The sequence below is a fragment of the Fusarium fujikuroi genome, chromosome FFUJ_chr04 (genome assembly GCF_900079805.1).
Source record: "Fusarium fujikuroi IMI 58289 draft genome, chromosome FFUJ_chr04".
Taxonomy (NCBI): domain Eukaryota; kingdom Fungi; phylum Ascomycota; class Sordariomycetes; order Hypocreales; family Nectriaceae; genus Fusarium; species Fusarium fujikuroi.
Genome location: NC_036625.1, coordinates 1042743 through 1067020, shown reverse-complemented (window position 1 = coordinate 1067020; position 24278 = coordinate 1042743). Strand labels below are relative to the sequence as shown.

Sequence of the window (24278 nt, the reverse complement as noted above, 5' to 3'; positions counted from 1 at the left end):
AACTAACATTACTGATGACTATTCAGTCCAAAGAGCCACTGCTAATAATGTATTGAATGGTATCCATAAGTCACTGCCACTGCCGCTGCCGCTGTCAAAATTGACTGTTCTGACACATCACGGCACTGGCAATGTGGATAATGACGCAGAACAGAACTGACACTGACGGTTGCTTCGGCAATCATTTCATTGCACTCATTCGTTTATATTCTATCTTGTTTTCTTCTTCATCTGTGTTTCTCTTCTCTTTCTTCCAATTGCTTAGGCTTTAGCATCGTCGGCATCGATGGCTTCCAACACCACCACAAGCGATAGCCCTGAGGCGACAGCCTCGACTACAGGACCCCAAGTCCTCAATATTCAAGCTACCCATGCTCAGCAAGTCTCTGCAACTCATCAGGATACCCAGGTTGCTCAGGATCATCAGTCTCAAGAACATCCTCCGGCTCCTTTGGAACTCATTGACCATGTCGATGAACTCGTCGCTGACATTCCCAACGAACAGCACAATGTTCAAAATCTCATTGCCGACTATGCTAACATGCAGTCTGCTGCCAATTTATCCCTTCCCCAGCAGACTCCCTATCAGGATATCATACAACAGCCAAATGTCTTTCCTCAGCAGCCTATCGACCAGAACATCGCTCAGCATACATATGGGTACCCATCTCAGCAGGCGTTCCAGTATGCTTCTCATGCTGGCCAACAGCAGTATCCTCAGATGGGACCGCAATTTCCCATTCAGTCGGTGTTTCCCTTCCATCCGCAGTTTGGGAACCCCTATCTCTCTCAGCAAAACTTCCAGCAGAGTTCACAACTCCAGGCTCATGCGCACCAATATGCTGCTCTTCAAGACCCACGAGGCGGAGCACCACCGCAGCCTCAGTCTACTCAGGGTATGCCTCTCAACACTCCTGGAAGTGGAAGTTCCTTAGCCATGCAGCAACCTCAGCAACCTGGACTTCCCGCCCAGCAGGTAGCTCCAGCAGCCTCATCGCATCCGATTGGCCATGAAGTCGGTTTCAAGAACCTCCTTGAAGATCAGGACGTCATTGAATCGCGAGCGGCTGATGAGTGTATTTCTGAGCACAGCCAGCTCGTCATCAAAGAGAAGATGTGGCTGCACGATCTCATCAAGCTGTACGAGTACGTTCAGCGCAAGGGGGATGTCTATCTCTCAGCCGATGAAACCTACAAGAACTTCTGGATTACTGTCTTTAAGAACTGGAACTCAAAGATGCCAGTTTCCGAGAGTGACCCTCTGCCTGCGCGTGGCAAGCCAGACATTCACTACCAGGTCGGCTACTACTCTACAGATGCCTCCAGCAACCAACCAGCAAATGGACGCCGAAGCTCCAAGGCCCGCAAGGGCAACGCGATTCCGATCTATCTTTCACTCGACCTTGACGCAGATGGTATTAACTGGCTTTACAAAGACAAGACTGGAAAATGCGTTTACAAATCACAAGTAAAACTTCTAGTTGGGCTCAGTGAGACACAGGCGAAGCACAATTTCTTGACCCATTACGACATTTCGGAGAAGAACAAAGTCTGCGGGCATAATCTGCAGCTCATTGTCGAGGCTGCTCGAAGACGTATTCAGAAGTGGGCGATTGCTGGTGCTGGAGCCCCTATTCAGCTTGGGGTTGAGTGCCGAGCCCCCAATTTGTTGAGACTAATTCTCGCCTCCGAGTACTTCAGACACCAGCATTTGAAGAACTGTGCTATCGCTGACCTTGAGGCCCTGCGACCTAAGGCGGGCTATGGGGATCGAAAGAACTGAAACAGAGGAACATTCATGGTAGATCCCAACGGCAAGTCTTCTTCCTTGGACTAAGTGTTTGGCTTGTTACTAATATATTTAAAGGCCGTCCCCCGTACCAGAAATGAATGACTTGCTCGTGTAGGGCGTATCCACACTTAATGGATATCAAGGTTCAGTTGCTGCTAGGTATACTTGTCAATGGAAGTGACAGGTGGTTGGAGTTCTGATGTCGATATCGGCTTTTGAACGGATGGATGTGCTACAGTAGTCATGTTGGAGTTACAAACCCATAATAGGCACTGATTTGCATACCCCTGGCTTCAACCTTCTTCGTTGCGGTATGGACATTTAAAATGAAACAATGGAAACTCCGTATTGTTCTCAATCTATCCATATCGTGTACAATTATAATCTAAAATCGCCAATTCCTACTACCATAACATCCATCCAAGCAGGTATCGAAAACAAAGCCCCTGAAGCACATATCAAACACCCTTACTTCCACCCCTAGTGCCACTCAGCGTCAATCTTCTCCCAATTGTCAAGGAAACTCTTGAAGAACTTGACACCCAGGCCAGGATCCAATGCGCCAGTAGTAGCGCGGATGGAGTGCATGGAGAGTTGTGGGAGGCCAACATCTGCAGCCCTCACCCCGAGCATGCTAGATAGTGCTGGCCCAATGGTTCCGCCGCTTCGAGAGTCGCTTCGAATTTGGAATCTCTGTGTTCTACATCCACCAAGCTCACCGGCCCGCTCCATAATAGCAGCCGAGACACTATCCGTGGTCATATGAGCGTTGGAGTCGTAAGTGATGGTTACGCCAACATTGAGCTCTGGCACATGCTCAGAGAGATATTTCTCAAGGAAGTTGGGGTTTCCGGCATGTGTGACATCGGCAGAAGCGAGGAAGCTTGCAGACCATGTTTGTCCTTGAAGTCCTGGTCCATATACATCTGGACATAGACTCTCGACAGTCCTTTCAACGACAGAGGGAAGAAAGTTACCACGCGCACCTTGCCTCAATAAGCTGCCTACCTCCTCGTCATCGAAGCAGGCGACGAGCTTTATTCCTCCCTCGCCGCTGTTTTCTGAAGATGCCAAGAGGGCGGTAAGGGCTGCCCAACTGCAGAGCTTATCATCAATGCGACCAGCGAAGATGAATTCCCGATCCAAGCCACCAGTCTGAGCAGGTTGAGAGTCGTAAAGTTCGAGTTCCCAGTTAACAATCGAACTATAAGACTGAATGTTGAGCTCCTTGGCAATGAGCTCAACCAGTCGTGGGGGTTGAGTGTTGACAAAAGAGCCAGCGGGTCCAAGAGCCTCGGCAGACGGACGCTGTGAACTCTCTAGGCCAATAATAGGAACGGCTTGAGTCTCAGCGTTGTTGTTTCCCATCATACCGACCCCGAAATGAGGCGCAAGAGTGGGGATTCGGGCGATAGGCCAGTCGAGCTTGACAAGCTTTACAGTCTTCTTTCCGGTTTCTTCATCATCGAGGATAACCCGTCCACCAATGCTGAGATCCCGGTCCCACCAGGTTGCATTCAGGGCTCCAGCATAGGGCGCAGCTCCCAGTTGGATGTATCCGGCCTTGACAGGCTTTGTGCTAACGGGCTTGAGCTTCGCGGCGAGAGCGTCAATGTGGCCACCGATCATAGCAACACCATCTCCAGGCTTATATGCTTTACCGACTTTGAAAGCGATAAGAGAGCTCCCATTCCGAGTGACCCAGTACTTGCCACCAGGCTGAATCTTGCCCGACCAGCTATCGCGGGGAGAGAGTTGCTCATATCCAAGCGCCTTCAGCTTGTTCTCAAAGTAATCGACGGTGTGAAAAATCGTAGGGTTCTCCCGAAGAAAGTCGCAGAAAGGCTTGGTAAAACACTCAGGGTCTAGCTTCTCAACCTGACACAGTTTACAAGCCTGGCCAGCCTCAAGATGCCAGTTAACTTGACCGACTTCATCAGGCGCAAGCTTGGTAATACAGGAAGCGCATACACGGTTGTCCTTTGTATCACGGCCCTTCATATCTGAGATGATAAAGTTCTTGGAACTTTGCTTCGATTCGGGCTTTTGGGGCGCAGTCGCATTGTTGTTGAGCGTAGCTGACAACGATAGCGCTTGTTGTCGCAATGATAGTGACGAAGCGCGGGCGCTCAGCATTGCAGGCGTAACCTGAGTCATTTTAGGGGATGAAGCTTTGTTCAAGCTGGAGAAGCAAATGACTCTTGTTGTCAAAGGTCGAAAGGCGGGATCGGTGAAAGGTGGAATGTGAAAAGTAAGAATTATCGATGCTTGGTTGAATGTTGTCAAGGAAGGCTGAGCTACAGGTAGCAACGACGATCTCGGAGCTCGGTCACCTGGTCAATGCGGCTGATGGAACGTGTGTCATGTGTCGAGATAAGACAACAGAAATAGGTAGGGTTTTAATCGTACCTTTAGATAAGGCATCTACCAGGTAAAGTATTATATCAACATCTACTGGAAGAATCTTCTGCCTCATGACAGGTAAGTAGGCACTTCTGTCAGCACTGGGCTTTTTCATTTATTTACACAGTATTCTTCATAGCTGAAATAATCGATATTCTTCCTTCAATACGTCAGAATCGATGACAACACTGAAGCTATGCACCAATGCGATGCCGTTAACAAAAGCATACAGCATTATATTTCATGTCGCTATCAATTTTCATTTTGACCCTTGAACACACATAGACCGTGAGCCAGCATCGAATACCCGGGTCATCGCAGAACTCAAAACACGAGTTACGACCATCGCACGATACTTTCTATCGCATTCAGTATCATAGGTAATTACACATACAAGCAGAAAAATAGCGTGCCAGAGGCATTGATTTCCTGGGGTTGCGCCATCGTAGTGATTAATCTCCGCTCCGGGAGCTTCAGACCAAATTTTAGCAGTGGATATAAGAGGAGCATGTTCTAGGCCGAGTCCGACATATAATCAAGTAGTCGGATTGGATAACAGCTATGGATCGACTAACCTATGACAACCCTTTTGAAGATATGATTGCTTCTGGCGCTGGGCAAGCTGTTGTTGACTGCTGATGCAAGCACATCATGTCTCCCAACAGGCATCACCGCTCTCAATTTGGGGCAAGATCGGATCGAAAACAACCCGTGTAGGGACTCTGTGGCCACTTACGGGCAGTCGACCTTCCATAAAGCCGTCATTGCAATATTTGACGATTCGCTTCCGAGCAGTGTCAATTATGGCCTCGATATTGTATTGATAAGCCCGGGAAGTCTTGCTCTCGTCGTACTCTTTGATACTTCTTCGCATGTAGTCTTCACGAGTCAAGCCGCCTGGCTTGAAAGTTACAAGCCCTGGAAAATCATTGAACTCACCATCCGCGTCCATATATAGGAATGCGATCACGGTTTTCTTGCCCGTTTTTTCCATTGAAGGAACCATAAACGCTTTCTGACCAGCCTGCCTGGCTGTCTTATGTTGACGAGTGGGTTCCTGTTCTCCATGCTCTAGGGCACGTTCGCGTTCCTCGCGCGAGATTGGGAGGTCTTGGCTCCATACGCCAACTTCAATCTTTCCGTCTGTTCCCATATAAGGTATGTATTTTGGGCTGCAGGTAGGTTTGGAAGGATCCCAGTCAGAGAAGATACTGGAGAAGAAGGACTCGCGTTGAGATCGTGTGATTGGGCAGAGACTGAGAAGGTCGGTGGTGTTGTGGGAAACCTCGAGCCAGGCAAAAAGTAGGTCTCTTAGGTCGTGCCTTTCTAAGTATGTTAGATGGCAGTAGTGCGTGATGAACGCATCGGGTGCGCCAGACGTGGTAGCGTTGGAGTCTCCAAGGAAGTCTTGTAGCTCGGCACCCTGGATGGGAGTAAATTCCATCCCGGTGCTCTGATGAGCCATTCTGCCTTTTCTTCGGTTATACACGTATTGGGAGAAAGCTATGTCTTCTCAGAATCGACTTTTCTGATCTTCTTAGCAATGCTGAGAGCGATGAACATCATGGATATCTGGGGGAGATGTAAGATGCGTTTTGATGGTAGAATCTATTTGTACGATGATCAACCCTTCTAATAAATGCTATTTACACAGAGAATAAGTGCGAAAGCTTTGCCTTCCTTGTACTGGTCACTACCTAAAGGTAAGTGTCATGGTTAGGGAGGCGCTTGACACTCGGAAGGGTCGTTGCTAACGTAAAGTCTAACATAATATATCTTAGTATCTAACATGAGATGGATGATCTCAGGGGTAAAATCCAAATTACAATAAACGTGAAAGCTTTAGAAACAGCATTTAACTTCACTAATTCATTCATGCTAAAGCAGCATAGCAACGTAAACATATTCAAGTCGCATAATGTGGCCCTCTTTTGCGATTGTCTCCTTATTGTCTCCCTATTGTCTCTCTCTTCTGGCTCCTCCTCTCCTAGGCTTTCCAACCTGTTCATAAGATCACTTCTTCCCTTGTTCATACCACTCCCAGCCTGCACTTCTCTCCGCACATTCATAAATCTCTACTCTTCCAACCTTCCACTCTTCCGTCCTTCTCCTCCTCTGCCGTACCCCCTCATCATCTTCCCCTCCACGATATCTTTTCGATCTCTGACCTTCTCATCCCCTCTGTCCTCCTTTGTGCAACCTGTCGCTCTCCTCTCTCCTGTTGTTGTTCGTCCATCCGTCACTCTCGTCTCCTCTGTTCATATCCGCTCTTGAAATGCGCCAACCTTCTGCGGCTGATGGAAGATACGCACGGCGATGTTGGCCAAGCTGGTCAAACTGATCCGGGTCTGCAGGAGGCAGACCCCGTTCAGATTGACCATGCTAATATGGCGCCCAATATTAAGGAAGAGCCCAAACCTCCACCTCGATAGTAGCAAGTACAGCTTTACCATCGGTCAGAGACACAAGACTTCCGATTTAATCCGCCGAAGACAATCCTATTCTCGTTTCCAGATGAAGTTGCAAACTTGGCTGATCATGACATAACTTGACAAACAGGGATAGACAGTAGCAAACATCGTTCAGATGTGGCAAAACAACTGACTCGAGACAACGCTCCTCTTCCGTTTTGGTACATGAAGGTTATTTTTTGGTCCAAAGATGAGCCGCTAACGGCCAAACAATGACTTTGTGGAGTTTGAGTTTATGTGCCTGCAGCACCTGATGATAGACTTTTACGGGGACAGTCCGCTTCCCAATCGTCTCCCCGCGGTTGCCGGGGAAAGCAGCTGTCATGGTTCCACGAGCAGTCTTTGTTCTTGTGTAGCCTCGGATTACCCAGGTGCTTGGCAAGTCTAGATCTAGTTGTGCGTGAGGTCGTGATACCCATATATGCCTCACCGCTGGTGTGCTGAAGTGATTTCACAATACAGATGGGTCACTGTCAGGGGAAGCTTTTAGGCATAAAGATAACTTTTATATATTATTAAGGCTATTTATGCCAATCCTAGTAATACTGGCTGTTCAAAACAATCATTACCCTTTCATCATCATTAATTCCATCTCATTGTTCACCAAGATACTCCAGACTAAGGGCTGTATTTCTCCCACTTGATTTTAGAAACATCCTTGTAGCACTTGGACTCCAGGGCGTACTTGTGGCTGGAGTACGATCCCTTAGGAAGAGTTTCCAGCTCGGCACACTGGGGTACAAGTCGGATGGGAGCACAGCCCTTGGGGATGTTGCGCTGGATCTTGTTGTTCTTGTCGATGGTGAGGTGTGCCTGCTCAATGACGATGAAGTGCTTGCCCTGGTAGTATTCCAAGCTCTTATTACACGCCACAAAAGTCTCGGGCAGCAGATATGTGTAGGGGTCCTCGGGCTGGTTTAACTGAACACCGGGTGTGCCGGGCTCGAAGTTGAGAGTAGCACCGAAAAGGTTCTTGTTCTTCTTGTCGGCCACGAGAGCGATGCCATTGGGAGTCAAAGGAGTGCCACCGTCGCTGATGACAGTAGCCTCGCCGTTTTGGCGCTCCTCCTTGGTACCGTTTTGGTAGAAGATACGGCCGTCCTTCTCGATAACTCCGACGAGGGCGAGGCCGGCTCCGGTGTGGATGCTGGTGAGCTCGGTGTTGTGGATGGGAGGATGAAAGTCCTTGGAGTGGTCTGTGACGTTGACGACGAGCTTGAAGCCCTTTGATGTCGACCGTGAAGGGTATTTAGGGTTCACGTTGATATGAGGCTGGACCGGTGAGGCCGCTGCAAGGCCGAGGAGGCTGAGGAAGAAGGTTGAGGTGAGCATGGTTGTTGGGAGGTGAAATCTGAGAAGGATGGGAAGGGGATGACAAGAAGCAAGTTAATGTCTTGTCTATGGTGTTTGTAGTCTTTGAAGAGAATTGATGATACGAGCAAACCAAGAAAGAGAAAAGGGCGATGGCCGAGTGCTTTAAATGTTTGCCTCAAAATCGTCAGTCCTAGTTCTCAGCTCAGCCGATGTAACGATGAAGTCCATCACAGCTGGGCTGGCCGATCAGAACCTGGAAGTGGCTGGCCTAGCTGGCTAGCATCGTGAGGTGACTAGCGGACCCTCGGTGGGTATTGAGCCCATCAGTGGTTAGAGTGGAACCCGCTCCAGTGGATTGCAGGGGGGTTAGCGAATGGCTAGAGGGATCGCCGGTGCGGGGAGTCCCAGCCGTGGCCAAGTCGGGGCCTTTAATACGAGGGTCCTGCCGCGACTACTTCATTGGATGGGTGTTTCTCTCTGGACAAACAAAAGAGACAAAATGCCATTCACGATGTTGAGGCCAGTATCAGAGGCAAGATATACAAATATTACTATAATGCACTGACTACCTACACAATCTCAAACACACCCAAGCAAGCAAATGAATATCGTCATGAAAAGGTCCAGTTCTTCTGACGTCAAGAAATTACGATGCTCAATCCCTTGTTTCGAAACATGAGAAGATCCCAGTCCAATCATTGAAGATCCGATATCCATAATTAGCTTCCTTTTTTATCTTTCAAATGCCATTCTTCCGTCACATGCTACGATATCCATTGGTCTTTTTTTTTGTCCCTCGCCGATAAAACCCAAATCTGTGGATCCAACACTAACGATTAGTTAAGGTAGCTAACGTACATACACAGGCGAGACCGATGCCAAGGAATAGGATACGATGCTCTTTGTTTGACAGGACGGAGGCTGGCCTCAGCCTCATGTTACGCGAAATGGCGGTCCTCATCATGGACATCCCGTTTTGTCAAACCTTGAGCTCCATCGCGTGGCATTACAGTCGCAGGGGTTGCTCACTAGTCCATCAACGTTTTATGACGTTTCTGTTAGGATTTCAACAGATCTTTACGAGATGGCGGTTTCAGATCCCTTGAGATGATATCACCAGGGTCTTTTTGTATGTGTCACTGCGATGATCTTTCATGTCCTGCATCGTGAATTATATCATACATGTGGTTCATATCTCAATTACGTGTAGCCTGTTCATATGAGATCACCAACATTCCTCCAGAATAGTATCGTTAGAGTCGGAGTTTTCAGGCGAGCATTTTCTTCCAAACGTAAACTCAATCTCGATGCCCTGTCATGTAACTAATTGAAGCATAACGTTACTTGGCGGCGGCTTAGACGTGGAAACACCATCATGATCATATGATGCTAGTCAGTCCAAACCTCTCATGATTTGAAATGGTATTTGGTTAGTCAATGTCTATTCTTGATAACCGTATCCTCAATTCCTCCTAGCCTAGGAACCGGGCTCGCTCATGGCTTCAACGGCGTGGTTTGGTTGTGGAGAATGTCTTCAGTCTAGACCTGGGCGAGTTTGACGACTTTCTCCATTTGTATTCCTCTTGTTATGGCTTAGGCAGTGACTCCACCCCAAGCTGTGGCTTGATGACGTCGTTGAGGTGTACCGAGTACTGCAATGTCTATGCGTCAGGTTGAGAGATAAAGCATTGCTTGTCTGGGTGTAGATGTGGTGAGGCAACTAAAAGTCCTACGGTATTCTCTCGCCAAGTCTGATATCGCGAAAAACCAGAGCCTCAGTTGGGGGTGGTGGTCAGACTGTCAGGTGTTGGTTGCAACTTACTACACTTCGCCAGGCACAAGTTTACCTTGCTACTGCCACCTCCAATAAGCAACCGTCGGAACTCTCAAGGGAGATAATTAGAGTACACCATCAAATCCATTGAGTTCACTCCAAGACATCGTCTCCTCAGCCAGGGCCGTGTAAGCCAAAGTTCCCGCTGGCCCCGACCTCTGTGTATGTATGTATGCAACCACATTGATCACCAGCCAATAAGATAAGGTAGGCCTCCCCTAGCGGGCATTTTTACACTTCCGACCAACAAACATGGCCAACCAAATACCAATAACATGACTTCTGTCCTCCAGTTGAGGGGTTGAGGGACAATCATTGGAACTTGCCGGGCCAAGAGGTTGCGAGAAAGCCTACTCAAGGTGTCATTTTAAGCCATGCCGAGAGTATACGAGACATACCTAGAGAAAGCAACAACAGAGTATAAAGTGAAACGCTTCGTCTGAGAGTTTCTTTGTGAATGCACCCTCTTTCCAATCCCATTCACAGCGTCTAGTTCATGAGTGATACTCAATCACTTCCCCAGATTCAGGACGAGCCTACGGAATTAAGTTTCGTGGGCTCGGACAATTCGCTCAGCCGTAAGTTAAAAGTGTCAGGCTCGAGTCATTATGCTTGGGGAATACTCCACCGGCCGCTGTACTGACGTTACACCGCCTTGTATCTAGTCTCTCCAACAGACTTCGAGGCCTTGTCCGCAGTGACATACTCTCAGGGTGTGGATCAGAGCCTCATGGACTTATGGCCGAACGAGATCGTTTCTCTTGGCCCTTTGATGGATCAAGAGGATGTCCTTGGCTTGGCTATGGACTCCGGAACTCCAGCTGTGGACGACTTCTCTGGCCTTGACTTCGCAGCGCCGATTATCGGGATGAATTCTCATCTCAGCGACGTCGAAGCAGCTCCCTTTGACCTTTCATCCTCGCCTGTATCTCTTCTCGATCTTCCTGAATCCGCATATGAGGTGATTCCAGGATATGTATCGCTCTCTGGCTCCCCAGACCCCACATCCACTCTATAGAGTGCGGGTTCTGTGTGCAGCCAGTCGAACGATACAGTCCTTGACGCATTCTCTCCTGTAGTTTTAGGAAGTGATGGAACTCAGATACAATCTCTTGACCTCATCTCTCCAGACTTTAGTTCTCCTCCTGCTGAGACCTCGACAGATAATAGTTCAGGTTCAGAAACGAGCAGCAAGGCAAGGTTCGAAGAAGATACCGTCACTCGTCTGAAAAGTGACGAGTTTGCAAGAAATGGAATATTCTTTTGCAACTGGCCCGAATGCGACAAGTCCTTCGGCGAGAATCGCAAGCGGAAGTGAGTCTTGTGATCCCTTAATTGCGTAGGCCCAAGTTACTAACGAGAATTCAGCAACCATCTTCGAACTCATACCAGACCTGTTCACTGTTCCTGGCCTGGCTGTAACTATACAGATGTTTGGCAGAAGGATATGAAACGTCACTACAAGACTCACCGCTCCCGAAAGACCTTCCAATGTTTGTTATGCAATGAATGGTTTACCCGGGAGTACAACTTGAGTCGACATGAGCGGGAGGCACATCGTGGAAAGAAGAGGGAGAGGAAGCGCCGTAGCTAGTCGGTCCTTTTGATAGCGTGCACCGAGAGCAAATTTAATTGTTATTCCTCCATTGCTGGTTTCTTTCTAAAGATACAATTTGTATGGTAGTATAACTAAAACCTTAGATATATGCTCCTTTCACTTCAAGCATCCAATCCTGCGCCTCCGTCCGACTCAGTATCACTATCCTCACTTTGATCGCTGAATTCATCTTCATTTATATGTGCCAATGAGGCAGAATCTGTGAGGATTGATGTCAATATATCGTTCGACAACTGGCATTCATCTGTAATAAACTCATCATCACTCCATCCATCACCGATTCCCAAGACTTCGTCAGCCTCAGCCTCGCCGAGGCTTACAGAGCTTATAGTCTCGGTGATATTCGTTACAGAGTCGGGCTGCCATGGGGTAGGCTGTTGCTGAGTTTCGATCTGCTTTTCAACTGCTGTACTCAGCTCACTACTAAGCATTCCCAAGGCTTTACGCTGGTGTGGCCAGTGCTCATTCTCCCACCCGCCTGGCAACTTAATAGGTCTCCAGTTCAGGTACGCTTTCTGATGAGACTCGGGCTCCTCGAACCTTCCAGGGTGGTGCCTAAAGTAGAATTTGCAGCATAGACATGCAAGCTTGCTGCATGCTATATAGCGATCACCATCGACGAAGCTTCGTTGGTTGCGATGGAATTCTTCTAGCACTTGAATCTCGGAGTGCACACGTGCTTGGCCGTTATCCTCGTCGTACATGGATCTAATGGCTTCTTCCAGTTTGAGTGGCCCATCTAATCGAGCGAGATAACTCTGCATATCCTTAAAGCGGGGATCCCCAGGCTGCAGTATCCTTTTCAAGATGGAGTTGAGGTTCCTGAGTCCATCCGCAGGTGGAACAATTGCTGAGGTAGGGGCCTGAACTTTCTTGATCTGATAAGAGTTGAACAGTAGTCCTAACTTGAGAAAGTCTTCGATCAGAAGCGTTGGAATGCGGATTCTCTCGGCAAGACGACCTATTAAATGTCTGACTGCCTTGATGCTCATTACAGTTTCTCGAGGTGCAACGCCAAGCTCTCTACTCAGAGACCCAAGGCTCGACATCTGAGGATCATGTCGAGAATCGTAAGCAGTTTGACAGAGGACTAGAGTGTCAATATTAGTGGCAGAGAATCGAGGTAGCCACTCTAGGAGGGATCTTCTTTCTATGATAATATCTGGTTAATTATGCCTCTTCCTATTGTTATGGCCCAACTTACCAGCTCCTTGGACAGCTGTGGCATCTTCTTTAAGATACTTTTCGCAGTAACGAGTAGCCCGCAATAATAGCTTGCACTCTTTCTTCAGTCTTGGGGCTGCAAAGTCAACGCATTTCTTTGTCAACTTCTTTCTCAGCCTTTCTCGTCCTTCCTCAGTCCCTTTTGGGTCCCTTTGTAGCTGCTGAAGAATATCGTCGAGGAACAGAATGACATTATTGTGCGGCGTGAAGTTCGCGGCAACCCAGAGAATAACCTCGTTTGTCTGTGATTCTAGAGCGATTGAAGTAGTAGTGTCTCCGCCCTTTCGGTAATCGCAGATGAAACACAAGTTTTTGAGGAACCTGCGCCTGATACCTCGAACATCAGTTGGAGCATGGGCGGTGATCATATGAGGGCCATCAATGCCTTTAAGGACATGGAACAGTGCAAGATTCTCAAAAAGACGTGAGAGAATCTTGTCGTATTTGTCTAGACGAGGCGGTCCCACGCCCATGGTGTTGATAGTCAATGCAGGAGTATGGGTAAAGTAGTAAGAACCCTCTTTGAAAGGGAGGTAGGGATCAGCTTTATATAACTTTGCTTCGCTCTGTTATTCCATTTTGACTTTTAGTTGAGGGCGTATAGCCTTGTGTTTGTACCCTCCATCTCATGTTGGTTGGCTTCCCGTTGTAAGTCTAAGGCAGAATGGGCCGAGTGTGGTCTACACTGAGGCTGGGTTGCCCCTGGTTATCACAAACCATCCTCTCTTACTTAACAAAGCACAGAGAAAGTGGAAAAACACTAATGATATTCCAGGGCGAATATGGGAGAGTGCGTGCAAATCCGCCAAAAGCAAACTGCACGTTGATGACATCCGGTGGAAAGGGAGTATCTCAGAGCCGCTGAATGGCCAGACTTGTTGGATCTGTGCCAAGTAAATGAGCCTACTCCAGGGATGAATTGCCTTTTGATTCTCCAAACCGCTTTGATGTTTCCTCCCTTGTTTCCAATTGACACAAGAATATCTGAGCCCATTCGTTCTATCATGAACCCTTATTTCAACCAAACCTACCTTACAGTATGAACCTTCTATTCAATCCAACGGATGTCTTGACTAAAACAATGTACGATTTGACAGTCGGTCAATCCCTGTACACACTCAGACGCTGACACTTCTACCTAGACTACAAGGTAGCGGGCATCGGTAACGGCAACGGTGAAAAGCAATGAAATCCATTGATATAGGCCAAAACAAAAAATAAACTTTTTCTCTCCTTTTCTATCTAAAGTGCTTAATTCATTCTGATGAAACAATCCATACTCCCGAGGCACTGGGACCTACCAAACATGGAACGAATGGACAGTGCTTCAGTTGACCAGGACAGGGCTGACGGCGCTAGATGCGGAGCGAACTTCCGCTAAACTAGGTAAATCTCGATCTGGTTGGCTCGTCCAACTTTGGCGTGATGCGAGAGCTTCGCCAAACAGGTCCACTTCGGGAAAATCGAGAAATTCCATTGCCATGGATTATTATTAGGCAGGCATGAGCTACAGCTCCCCCTCATACTCACTCAGTCATACCCTAACTTTTCGTTCCTTGCATCATCCTCTTCTCCAGGTCCCTCGTCGCCCAAGGTAGCTCGCCAACCATGCCTTCGCTGGACAGGCTGCCAAACGAGGTCCTCTGTAATATCGCCGGCTTCTTGGTCAAGAAATATGATATAGCTAGCTTATCACGAGCCAACCGACACTGCTACGATATCGCCAACCCGATTCTCTGGAAACGCGAAGCTCGATCGGATAGACCGGGTGCCATACATTGGGCTGTCGAACATGGAGACATCAATACCTTGCGCCGTGCTCTCGAAGCTGGCGTTGACGCTTCACGGGTAGCCTTCACCCATAGACCCAAACCACGCATCGACCCTGACCATAAGTGGTACAACTATCATTCGAATTACTACGACGACCCTGTTTGGAGGATTCAGGACGATGACCACTCAGTTGATTTAGACGCATCATATGTGTTACACGACGCGTGCGATTGCTTCGAAAGCGGTTGCGATGATGGCATATTTAGCGATTGCAGATGGGAGCCTATACATGTTGCTGCGAGTAAGGGACGGATCGATATGATCGAGATTCTCCTCGATGCGGGTGCTCCTGTTGATGCCCCTTCGTGGGGTGTGTGCTTGTGTCGCCCACATCTGCCCATGGAAGCTTTCACCGAGTCTCCGGCTGTTGATGAAGGAGAGCTTGAGGATTTACATGGGGGAAACTGGACACCTTTACATGTCGCCATATGCCATGGGCAAATTGAAACGGCAAAGTTTCTATTGAAACGTGGAGCGTCGCCGGTCATCTATCAGGGAATAGACTTTGAGCTGGAACCGCTCGCATGGCGACAGGATGACACTCCTGTGGACTCGAGCAGATTCAAACTCACCGCACTACACCACGCTGCGAAAGAGAACATGATGGATCTCATCAAGTTTCTCATTGACGAAAAATACCAAGAAGACATCGATGTCGAAGGTCCGTTTATGGGAACACCACTATCTCAAGCAATATGGTATGGACACTGGGACACCGTAGTCCCATATCTCCTTGAGCATGGTGCCGATATTGATAAGAGACTCATTGAGACGGGGTTGACATCCCTCATGATGGCGTGTTTCTCACGTCGCTTCGATGACGCCGCAAGACTCGTTGATTTGGGTTCAAATGTCACCACATTATCTGTACATCAATTCAGTATTCTTCACCTGATTCTCGGGCCTCGTCACCTCCGGCCAGAAGACTTTTTTGACCCCCTCGGATCTCCTCCGAAGGAACCTAGTAAAGTCTCCGAAGCCGAAATCATCCAGAAATTCATCACTAAGGGTTTTGATGTCGATGCACGGGAAACTCTTCTTGGAATGACACCGTTGATGGTGGCGAGCGCGAGCTGCAACACAGATGCAATGCAAGCATTGCTCGAAGGTGGTGCCAATGTCAACGCGGTAGACAATGAAGGTCTGTCTGCGCTTGCCAGGGTCGGTGAGACTGCTGAAGGTTCTGCTATTCTCGGTTTATACGATTCTGCCAAGCTGCTGCTTGATGCAGGAGCAACATTGGAAGATTCGAGAGACGAGATCACTCCACTCAACATTATCTGCACACGGCAATGTGAACCCTACTTCAACCGTGAATGGGATAATCAGCACGCCACTCTAGCCAAGCTTCTCATTGAGCATGGTGCTGACCCAAACGAAAAGGGCGTTGCTACCAGCCGTCCATTCACAGAGGCCATCATTCATGGAAACTTGAACATCGCTAGAGCGATCATTGAGAACGGAGGACGGCCAGAAAAGGGCGACTTGGAAAGACTTCTCTCAATATTCGTTCACGAACCGTATGATGATGGAAAGACGGATTTCATTCTGCACATCGATTACGCCAAGTACGGCATCTCGGGTCCCTCCGAGGGCTTCTTGGTGGATCTTCTCAAAACAGCTCTGAACAAGCAGCTCTGGACACGAGCCGCCGACCTGATGAGGTCGGTGCCAACCCCGAACGTGTTCCGTAAGGGGTTGATCTACCGGTGCTTGGAGAAGCCTTCTCCGATTGCCGACGAGCCATCAAGCCTGATTCAAGTGCTTCTTGATCGTGGTCAGGACCCGAACGAGCTGTTCGAGGGCGAGCCACCGCTATATTATAGTTTCAGATCTGGGTCTTGTTGGCGGACGACACCTGTGCTTGTAAACGGCGGTGCTGACATTCATATGCCCACAAAAGCCATGCCTGATGGTGCTTTCATGTATACCATAACTCATGACTATCAGCCACAGACATGTCAACTTCTCGCCAAACATCCGCACGCGTTGCGTGACAAACCCGAGAGGCTACATCGGGAATGCTGGTCATCTCTTATACGCTGGCAGCCCCATCCAAGTAGGGTTCTAGTCGGAAGATCAGACGATCTTGTACCAACACTCAACTGGACATTTACCAGCCGGTTGATTTCAGCTGGTCTCCGAACTGATGTCACAACGCTTGATGATAAAGATGTCAAAGAACTCGTGAAGCAAGCGATCCCGAAAACTGAAGTCTTAAGAGTCGAGGGGCGAAAGGTCCTGGAAGCCTTCGACATAGTCTATGTGGAACCCTCAGTGGTAGATATTCTCAATGCTAATATTGGAATTGATGATGAGGGCGAGCGCGAGCGCGAGGAAGAGGACGAAGACGAGGAAGGGGAAGACTTCGAATATGGCTCTGTCAGTGATGAGATTGACGATCATTCAGATTACTATGACGTCGATAGCGATGGAATTCCATTCGAGTTTTTCCCTCCCTACATGGGCGGAGGGGATGAGGATGAAGAGGAAGAAGAGGAAGAAGATGAAAATGGTCAAGGGCAGCAAGATGAAGAAGACGGATGGGGTGAGGAAAACTCGAGTGATTTTGATGACTATGATGATGGAGCTCCCATACCGATACCAGCCTCTTTGTTGTTTGGGTTTTTGATGTAAGTTCATGTTTGCTAAAAGGTACGGTCTACGGAGTAATGTCGTCGTATTTGCTTCATAACGACTGGTCAGAGTAGGGTTGGGTTTATTTTATGATAGGTATGGTATGATTTATGGGCTGGCGCTTTACGGATGGGATAAAGAGGTAGACGGATTGTGGGACGGCATCACGGTCTGGGGCTCGGCATTCCAGCAATATGGATGCAGCGACATTCTGCGATGAAAATTAGGACAATGGATTTCATTTTGCTGTAGGAAATGGTTAATAAGATCTCATGGAGTATCAAGGAAAAGGTGTTGGTTCAACTGAAATTCTATTTTAGAAGCTGAAGAGCGCGGTTAGACTGGAAACCCTCCAGCCATTCAAGTTATCTCACTGAGCCTCATTATCCTTAGTCTTTCCTTGCGGATGAAGCGTGACTTCTTGATCCGTGAATATTACAAGACACTGGGCTGCTACGGATGCGAGCTATATTTCCGAAGCCGGCTTCGACCTCCGGCAGCGGGGGAAAACGCTCACACTATAACTAACGCCAGGGGCAACTTTGGCAAACTCAGACTACGCTAATTTGGGTTTTGGGTGACAGGTCGGAGATGATACGGCGTTGTGGGACAGATGCTGAATGGGATCACAAGGAAAGGAAAGGTAGGGGATGAGGAGGAAGAACCTTGAGGGTTTAATAGAGGCCGGTTGTCTGGAGATTCAGGGTAGGTAGATATGCTGATATTTTTGAGAATACAGTCCTATGAGTTTCACCATTTCAGTTTTGTATTCTTCTCTTGAAATAAATGAACGAATGTTAAACAAAATGTTGTTTGTGCAGAGTAGGTTATGCTACTCATATTCAGCTGTTTACTGTCATCGTGTGAAGCTATAGACATGTTTTGATAGTGAGCTGTTCACCTGCAGGTCCTCAAGCTCAGGAATATGAGAATGCGGAGAAATAACCAAAGAGGCAAACACTCGAGATGCAAAACAACTAACTGTACCAACAAAACAGATCGAGTCCCAAACAGCTTGGCTTCGTCGCCATCATCATGTGGCGGTTCTGGTCAAATCTCACTGAAGCTCCGGAGATGAAAGTGCGGAAGAGGCCACCCCGCATCCGCATCCGTGACCGTAGCCGGAGTTATGGGTCAGGAGGAGTTTCGGGGGCTAAAACCGGATGGATGGCGGGATACCGAATAGCGACGGAAATCAGATTTGAGGCATATGAGTTTACGACAAGGTATAGTATGCAGTCATGAGACGATGGAAGTCTTAGTAGGTGTCAGTCATCGGTCAAAGTATACTGGAGATATTAATGGTTGAGAGGGACAAGTCCTTGTAAAGTGTAAATGAGGCAACCTACGTACGATATCAGAGCCTCATCAGTGGAGAGTCGGTCCATCTGTGGACAACTGCATCATTGATAATAGTTTCCAAGTACAGTAACAGTTTTCCACAGTTGACGACTCCGTAGCGATAACTGGAGCCCAATTACTCAATAGCAAGTAGTTTGGGTACGGTTGCTGTGGTGTAGTTGTAGTTGTTACGGCATCATCCATCCATCATAGCATGTCTCCACTTACACCATCATCATCAGTAGGCATCACATCGCCTCGGACAATGTTTCCCTAGAATGTTCCATTTTTTTCTCCAAGAGGCAGGCTAACTTAACTTTCTCTCGATTGGAGTCCCTTGGAGACACATCATCACATTTAATTTTCCTTTTTGACAGCAGAATATACCTAGAGACGGAGATTTGTACCGTAGCTGCCGTTGACTTGAGGAGGCTGGCGGCTTCAACCCCGCTCTGTGGGTGCCGAAAGAGGCAACCTTGGAGACCCCGCCTGGAGCAAGATGACCACACGCGATTGGTCTACAGCTCTAGCTCTTATCCTCCACTTTGCCCTTCTCGAGCTCTACCCCAGTCAAACCAACACCGAACACCGAGATATGCCCCGTATCATGGACGAGGAGCTTCTCGCCCAGTTGCCCATACTTTCCTCTTCGAGTAAGACCCCTCCCAGTGTGTGGTCGCACGCGCTCCCCCTCCCCCGCTCTCTACGGCTGCGAGCGTGTTAGTTGGGACGGCATACAGCGGGTTACAGGCCGGTCGCCGTGAATTACAGACCACAGACACTCCAAATAGCAGCCTGACCAGGTACCTGATGGGATTGACAGCTCGATTTTCAATGTCCGGTCTTGCTACGGCTGCCAATTTCGGCGCTTGTCGCCTCCACAGAGAACCTACCGAAATGGAGAATGCTTCCAGACTTTGACGCCCACAGCTGATAGAGTACTCCATAACGTACACACATGGGACCCCCCCTCAGATGCCGACACCTTCGGGGTTCGCGGGATCGATGGGGATTCGCTGTCTGAGAGACACCGGCCCCTGCCCGTGCCACGGTTCCAGTTCCGTTCATGGCGAGAACGCAAGCATTACAGCGCAGAACTGCGGTGCTTGTGCGTGTGAGTGTGAGTGTGAGTGTGCGTGAGACGTGGAACCTTGGCTGTGCCATCTTTGTCTTGTCTCCCTAACTGTGGAGAGCATGCATCGCTGTAACAGGCTCGATCAGACACCGGTGTCCGTTACTTGGTGACAAGATACACAGCCATGGCGCGTTCATTTCCAGAGCATAAATATCTGGCATCGGACCCTCGATATCCTACTTTCTCTCCTCCTCACTCTCATCATCATCATCATCTTTCTTCCTCTTTCTTCTCTTACTTCTTCTTCTAACCAATAAACCCTTTCCACAACCGCCAAAATGGTAAGCATTCCTCTCCGTATATATCTCTATATCCTCTTGAGCCTCAACTAACACGCCAAAACAGGTCAAGGTTCTTGCAGTTCTCTACGACGGTGGCCAGCACGCCAAGGATGTATGTCTTTAATCACTTTATTTGCTTCAACCCAGTTCCTCTTGAATCTCTATCAACTATCTTCAATGGTCGTTGATTCTGCCTTCAACTCTCATATCTACCGACAACCACAAACAACTCCCCACACACCACCCCTCCGCGCTTGTCGATCTCAAACGCGGGGAAATGGTCTCACTACATGAGAATCAGCCACATCCAGCCCAATGATGCGGGGCAACGTCTGGGCAATATGCAAAGACATTGAGAACTGATAGTTGGGTGGCATTGTTAAACTTGTCCCACTCCTGTGGTATACACTGCATGAGTCTGAGCAACAATGTAACCCGACTTACACCCATTGTCTTGAACACTGCATCATCAACCCCTCAATCACTCTTCAAATCACTTCTCCTCAGCAAATTGGTTTCATGTCAACTAACCCGTCTCGTAGCAACCCCTCCTTCTCGGTACCACTGAGAACGAGCTCGGTATCCGCAAGTGGCTCGAGGACCAAGGTCACACTCTCGTCACCACATCTGACAAGGACGATGAGGGTTCTACCTTCGACAAGGAGCTCGAGGATGCTGAGATCATCATCACCACTCCCTTCCACCCTGGCTACCTGACCGCTGAGCGTCTTGCTCGCGCCAAGAAGCTCAAGCTCGCTGTCACCGCTGGTATCGGCTCTGACCACGTCGACCTCAACGCTGCCAACAAGACCAACGGCGGTATCACCGTTGCTGAGGTCACTGGCTCCAACGTCGTCTCCGTTGCTGAGCACGTTCTCATGACCATCCTCGTCCTTATCCGCAACTTCGTCCCTGCCCACGAGCAGATTGAGGCCGGTGACTGGAACGTTGCCCATGCTGCCAAGCAGGAGTTCGATCTTGAGGGCAAGGTTGTCGGTACCGTCGCTGTGGGCCGCATTGGTGAGCGTGTCCTCCGCCGCCTCAAGCCCTTCGACTGCAAGGAGCTCCTCTACTTCGATTACCAGCCCCTTTCTCCCGAGAAGGAGAAGGAGATTGGCTGCCGCCGCGTCGACACCCTCGAGGAGATGCTCGCTCAGTGTGATATCGTCACCATCAACTGCCCTCTCCACGAGAAGACCAAGGGTCTCTTCAACAAGGACCTCATCGCCAAGATGAAGAAGGGCTCTTACCTCGTCAACACTGCCCGTGGTGCCATCGTCGTCAAGGAGGACGTTGCTGCCGCTCTCAAGTCTGGTCACCTCGCCGGTTACGGTGGTGATGTCTGGGACCACCAGCCCGCTCCCAAGCAGCACCCTCTGCGAACCGCCAAGAACAACTGGGGTGGCGGTAACGCCATGGTTCCTCACATGTCCGGTACTTCTCTGGACGCTCAGATCCGATATGCCAACGGTACCAAGGCCATCATCGACTCTTACCTCTCTGGCCGCCACGACTACAAGCCTGAGGATCTTATCGTCCACCAGGGTGACTATGCCACCAAGGCCTATGGTCAGCGTGAGAAGAAATAAATGTATTGAGAGAATGGAAGAAATGATTTGTACATGATGATGAATAGTTTTACAACAACTGCATTATAGACGCGGGTCAAAAGCAATCAGCGTTGCAGATAATACAATTTGTTAAAGTTCTACCTCCTTTTGTCTTGTCTTCAGTGATCTCGATAAGATGCCATGAAAAGCCTCCCTTAATCTATTGGGCTAGCGATTATTTTACTTGGAGATCTCCATTAATTAACTTTAATATTTAGGGCAAAGGCTAAATCCATTCTGAACCTTTAAATGTATGATAAATACTAATACTGGCGTAAGAAAAAAAGCATGATAATGGATATAACACATATATATGAACTACCTTTGCCAAAAGAAACCATGTGTCCTATCTTTTGATTATCCTTCTTGGTTCTAAGTCAGGCTGCCTGTGCACGTCAACAGCCACTTCACACATTCACTCATAATAACTGCCGCCAAAATGAAGCCAAGCAGAAATGTTCTGCTGTTGTTTGTCTTTTCAACTTGCTATTAATACAAATTTTCTCGCTATTTTTGGTATGCTTCCTTATGAGCCATCGTCAGGCGCTATATGGCTGACCATAATTTTACCATTCATGACATGAATTCGTTGCCAACTCTCCCAATCCATGCTATATTTTCCAATCATTTCCAGAATTGCCACCACTTCTTTTCCTCGCTGGGCTGTCCTCTCCGTCTCAAGACCTGCTCGTCCCGCCCTCTAATACGCCAGAAATAAACAGGCACACCAGCTACCACGAAGAATACGACGGCGATAGTCTGGAAAGGCTGTGCAAAGACAGCGCGGCTGAGGAGGAAGAGACTAACGCAGCAGAATATAATGGGCGTCGTGATCCAGGTCTTGTACGGTCGTACGAGTCCCGGCTCTCGCACGCGCAGGATAATCAGACCCAGAACTGTGAGGAAATAAAATGTGTAGCCTGCAACGCCATAGAAGGTGACGAGAGTACTAAACTCGCCAACAACCACGTAACCAACTGTAAGAACAGCGTTGAGAAGGAGTGCATAGACTGGCGTATAAAACAGTCCAGCATCTTCATCGCCAAACATTCTTCGCATCTTGCGCGTGAACCAACTTCGTGTACGCTGCGTGCTGAGCTCGTGCTCGTGTGGGCTGCCGCCAATACCGATAGTGCCAAAGATCGAAGGAATGTAGCCCTCTTTTCCAGCTACATATGCCAAACGACTGGAGGTGAACGTCGAAGAGTTGAGGGCACCGAAACAACTGGCGCTAACGATGAGTGCGAGAATGAGTGAGCCTACGGAACCAAACACTCGGTTGCCAAACATGACAGCTACTGTATTAGACCCGTCCATGCTCTCGAGAGGTAGGACAAGGAAGTAGGCGATGTTAGCTAGCACATAGCAGAGGATGACCAGAGGCATGGCTGTGTGGATGACTCGGGGTAGGTCTTTAGTTGGGTTCTTGAACTCCCCAACGACGTAGTTTGTCTAGACTGGGTCAGCAATCGAGACTTATAAACTAAACTGATGCCACTCACATTGTCCCAGCCATCATACGCCCAAAGACCAGCATAAAGGGCGAGAGCCCAGGCAGACATGTCGGTCGATGTGTTTTCAAACAGCTGATGCGGCTTCCACTCAACTTCCGACTTGCCCTTGAGCGTCTTTCCTGTGATGGCAACGACAATACCAATAACGGTGACGCCCAGTAAAGCGATAAATTTCATAAACATGAGCGTATCGTTAACGCGCGTGCCGAGCTTTGTAGACACACAGTTCAAGAACGTTACAATGAACAGCCCCACAAGCGCAACAGCCTTGTTGATCCAAGGGCTTACATGCTCAGCGTCAGGACCGATGAAGGCTCGAACAAAGTATTCGCCCATGATGATGGCGATGATGGCGGCACTACCAGGCTTAAGAACCAACATGGCAACCCATGTAAAGAGGAAGCCTATCACCTCGCCAAATGTCTTGGCCAAGTAAACTTGAGCGCCGCCATTGAGAGGGATTGCTCCTCCGAGCTCAGCGTAAGATGCAGCGCCTGTCCAAGCGAGTATACCCGCGATAATCCAGACGAGTATCGCTGCACCAGGCGACCCAACTCTTGTGCTCACAGATCCTGGCGACGAGAAGATTCCTGAGCCGATAATAAGTCCCACTATCAGCGACAATCCGTTCAAGTATGTCAAAGTCTTGTTTTTCTCCAATGATCCTCCTCCTAAGCCGCCGCTCGGCCTTGATCTTGATGTTGGTGCTCCAATGGGAGCGTAACCTTCGGCACCAGTCGTAGAGCTTAGAGGAAACATATTGGCGGAGAAGTCAAAGGCTGAGGATACTGAGTATGATCGATTCATCCTGTTTGCAGGATTTGCACTGTCGAGGGGGTCATCTTGTTCGAGCGACAGTCTACGCGACGACGATATGCTGGGCCTTGACGAGATCTCTGTAGCTCCTTCTTCGTTGGGCTGACTTGAACTAGCCAAGGAAGCGAGTTCCAGCGAATCTCTTGTATTCGACGGGAGTCCGTAAGGCGGCGCCATTGTGGTGTCTGTGTGGTTGTCCTTTCCCCCTCTTCCCAGCGACTAGTTGATCGACCAATCCGCCAAAATGGAGGAACCGCGAGTATTCAATTCGAGTATTTCAGCTGTTAAAGACCAATGCGCATCGCGGTTCGTTGTCGCGCAGACTTGGAGTGAATGTGTTAGGCGATCGGCAGCAGAAGGATGTGAGGAAGCAAGATCTGTGACGTAGAGATCTCAGTGGTCGGTAGTTGTTTTGAAGTGTTTTTGGAGCAGTCGAGGTTAAAAAGACGGGGAAT

The 24278-nt window shown here is 48.7% G+C and overlaps 9 protein-coding genes; 4 read left to right on the top strand and 5 right to left on the bottom strand.

Annotated features, from left to right (window-relative positions):
* Positions 1-286: 286 nt before the first annotated feature.
* FFUJ_13331 (uncharacterized protein) lies at positions 287-1783 on the top strand (the record flags this gene model as incomplete). Its single annotated transcript, XM_023576004.1, has 1 exon — positions 287-1783. The coding sequence occupies one exon, from the start codon at positions 287-289 to the stop codon at positions 1781-1783; it is 1497 nt and encodes a 498-aa protein (XP_023429224.1).
* A 489-nt stretch (positions 1784-2272) lies between these two features.
* Positions 2273-3949, bottom strand: FFUJ_13330 (related to aminopeptidase yscI precursor, vacuolar; the record flags this gene model as incomplete). Its single annotated transcript, XM_023576003.1, has 1 exon — positions 2273-3949. One exon carries the CDS (start codon positions 3947-3949, stop codon positions 2273-2275), a length of 1677 nt encoding a protein of 558 aa, XP_023429223.1.
* Positions 3950-4844: 895 nt separating this feature from the next.
* Positions 4845-5660, bottom strand: FFUJ_13329 (uncharacterized protein; the record flags this gene model as incomplete). Its single annotated transcript, XM_023576002.1, has 1 exon — positions 4845-5660. One exon carries the CDS (start codon positions 5658-5660, stop codon positions 4845-4847), a length of 816 nt encoding a protein of 271 aa, XP_023429222.1.
* A 1624-nt stretch (positions 5661-7284) lies between these two features.
* Positions 7285-7998, bottom strand: FFUJ_13328 (uncharacterized protein; the record flags this gene model as incomplete). The annotated part of the gene is made up of 1 exon (XM_023576001.1): positions 7285-7998. One exon carries the CDS (start codon positions 7996-7998, stop codon positions 7285-7287), a length of 714 nt encoding a protein of 237 aa, XP_023429221.1.
* Positions 7999-10310: 2312 nt separating this feature from the next.
* FFUJ_13327 (uncharacterized protein) lies at positions 10311-11408 on the top strand (the record flags this gene model as incomplete). XM_023576000.1 has 4 exons in its annotated part: positions 10311-10392; positions 10492-10775; positions 10833-11128; positions 11183-11408. The coding sequence occupies 4 exons, from the start codon at positions 10311-10313 to the stop codon at positions 11406-11408; spliced, it is 888 nt and encodes a 295-aa protein (XP_023429220.1).
* A 125-nt stretch (positions 11409-11533) lies between these two features.
* On the bottom strand, positions 11534-13129 carry FFUJ_13326 (uncharacterized protein; the record flags this gene model as incomplete). XM_023575999.1 has 2 exons in its annotated part: positions 11534-12582; positions 12637-13129. 2 exons carry the CDS (start codon positions 13127-13129, stop codon positions 11534-11536), a joined length of 1542 nt encoding a protein of 513 aa, XP_023429219.1.
* A 1135-nt stretch (positions 13130-14264) lies between these two features.
* On the top strand, positions 14265-17126 carry FFUJ_13325 (uncharacterized protein; the record flags this gene model as incomplete). The annotated part of the gene is made up of 1 exon (XM_023575998.1): positions 14265-17126. One exon carries the CDS (start codon positions 14265-14267, stop codon positions 17124-17126), a length of 2862 nt encoding a protein of 953 aa, XP_023429218.1.
* A 2754-nt stretch (positions 17127-19880) lies between these two features.
* FFUJ_13324 (probable formate dehydrogenase) lies at positions 19881-21472 on the top strand (the record flags this gene model as incomplete). XM_023575997.1 has 3 exons in its annotated part: positions 19881-19883; positions 19948-19995; positions 20426-21472. 3 exons carry the CDS (start codon positions 19881-19883, stop codon positions 21470-21472), a joined length of 1098 nt encoding a protein of 365 aa, XP_023429627.1.
* Positions 21473-22117: 645 nt separating this feature from the next.
* FFUJ_13323 (related to large neutral amino acid transporter) lies at positions 22118-24000 on the bottom strand (the record flags this gene model as incomplete). XM_023575996.1 has 2 exons in its annotated part: positions 22118-22945; positions 22996-24000. The coding sequence occupies 2 exons, from the start codon at positions 23998-24000 to the stop codon at positions 22118-22120; spliced, it is 1833 nt and encodes a 610-aa protein (XP_023429217.1).
* Between the last annotated feature and the right edge of the window lie 278 nt (positions 24001-24278).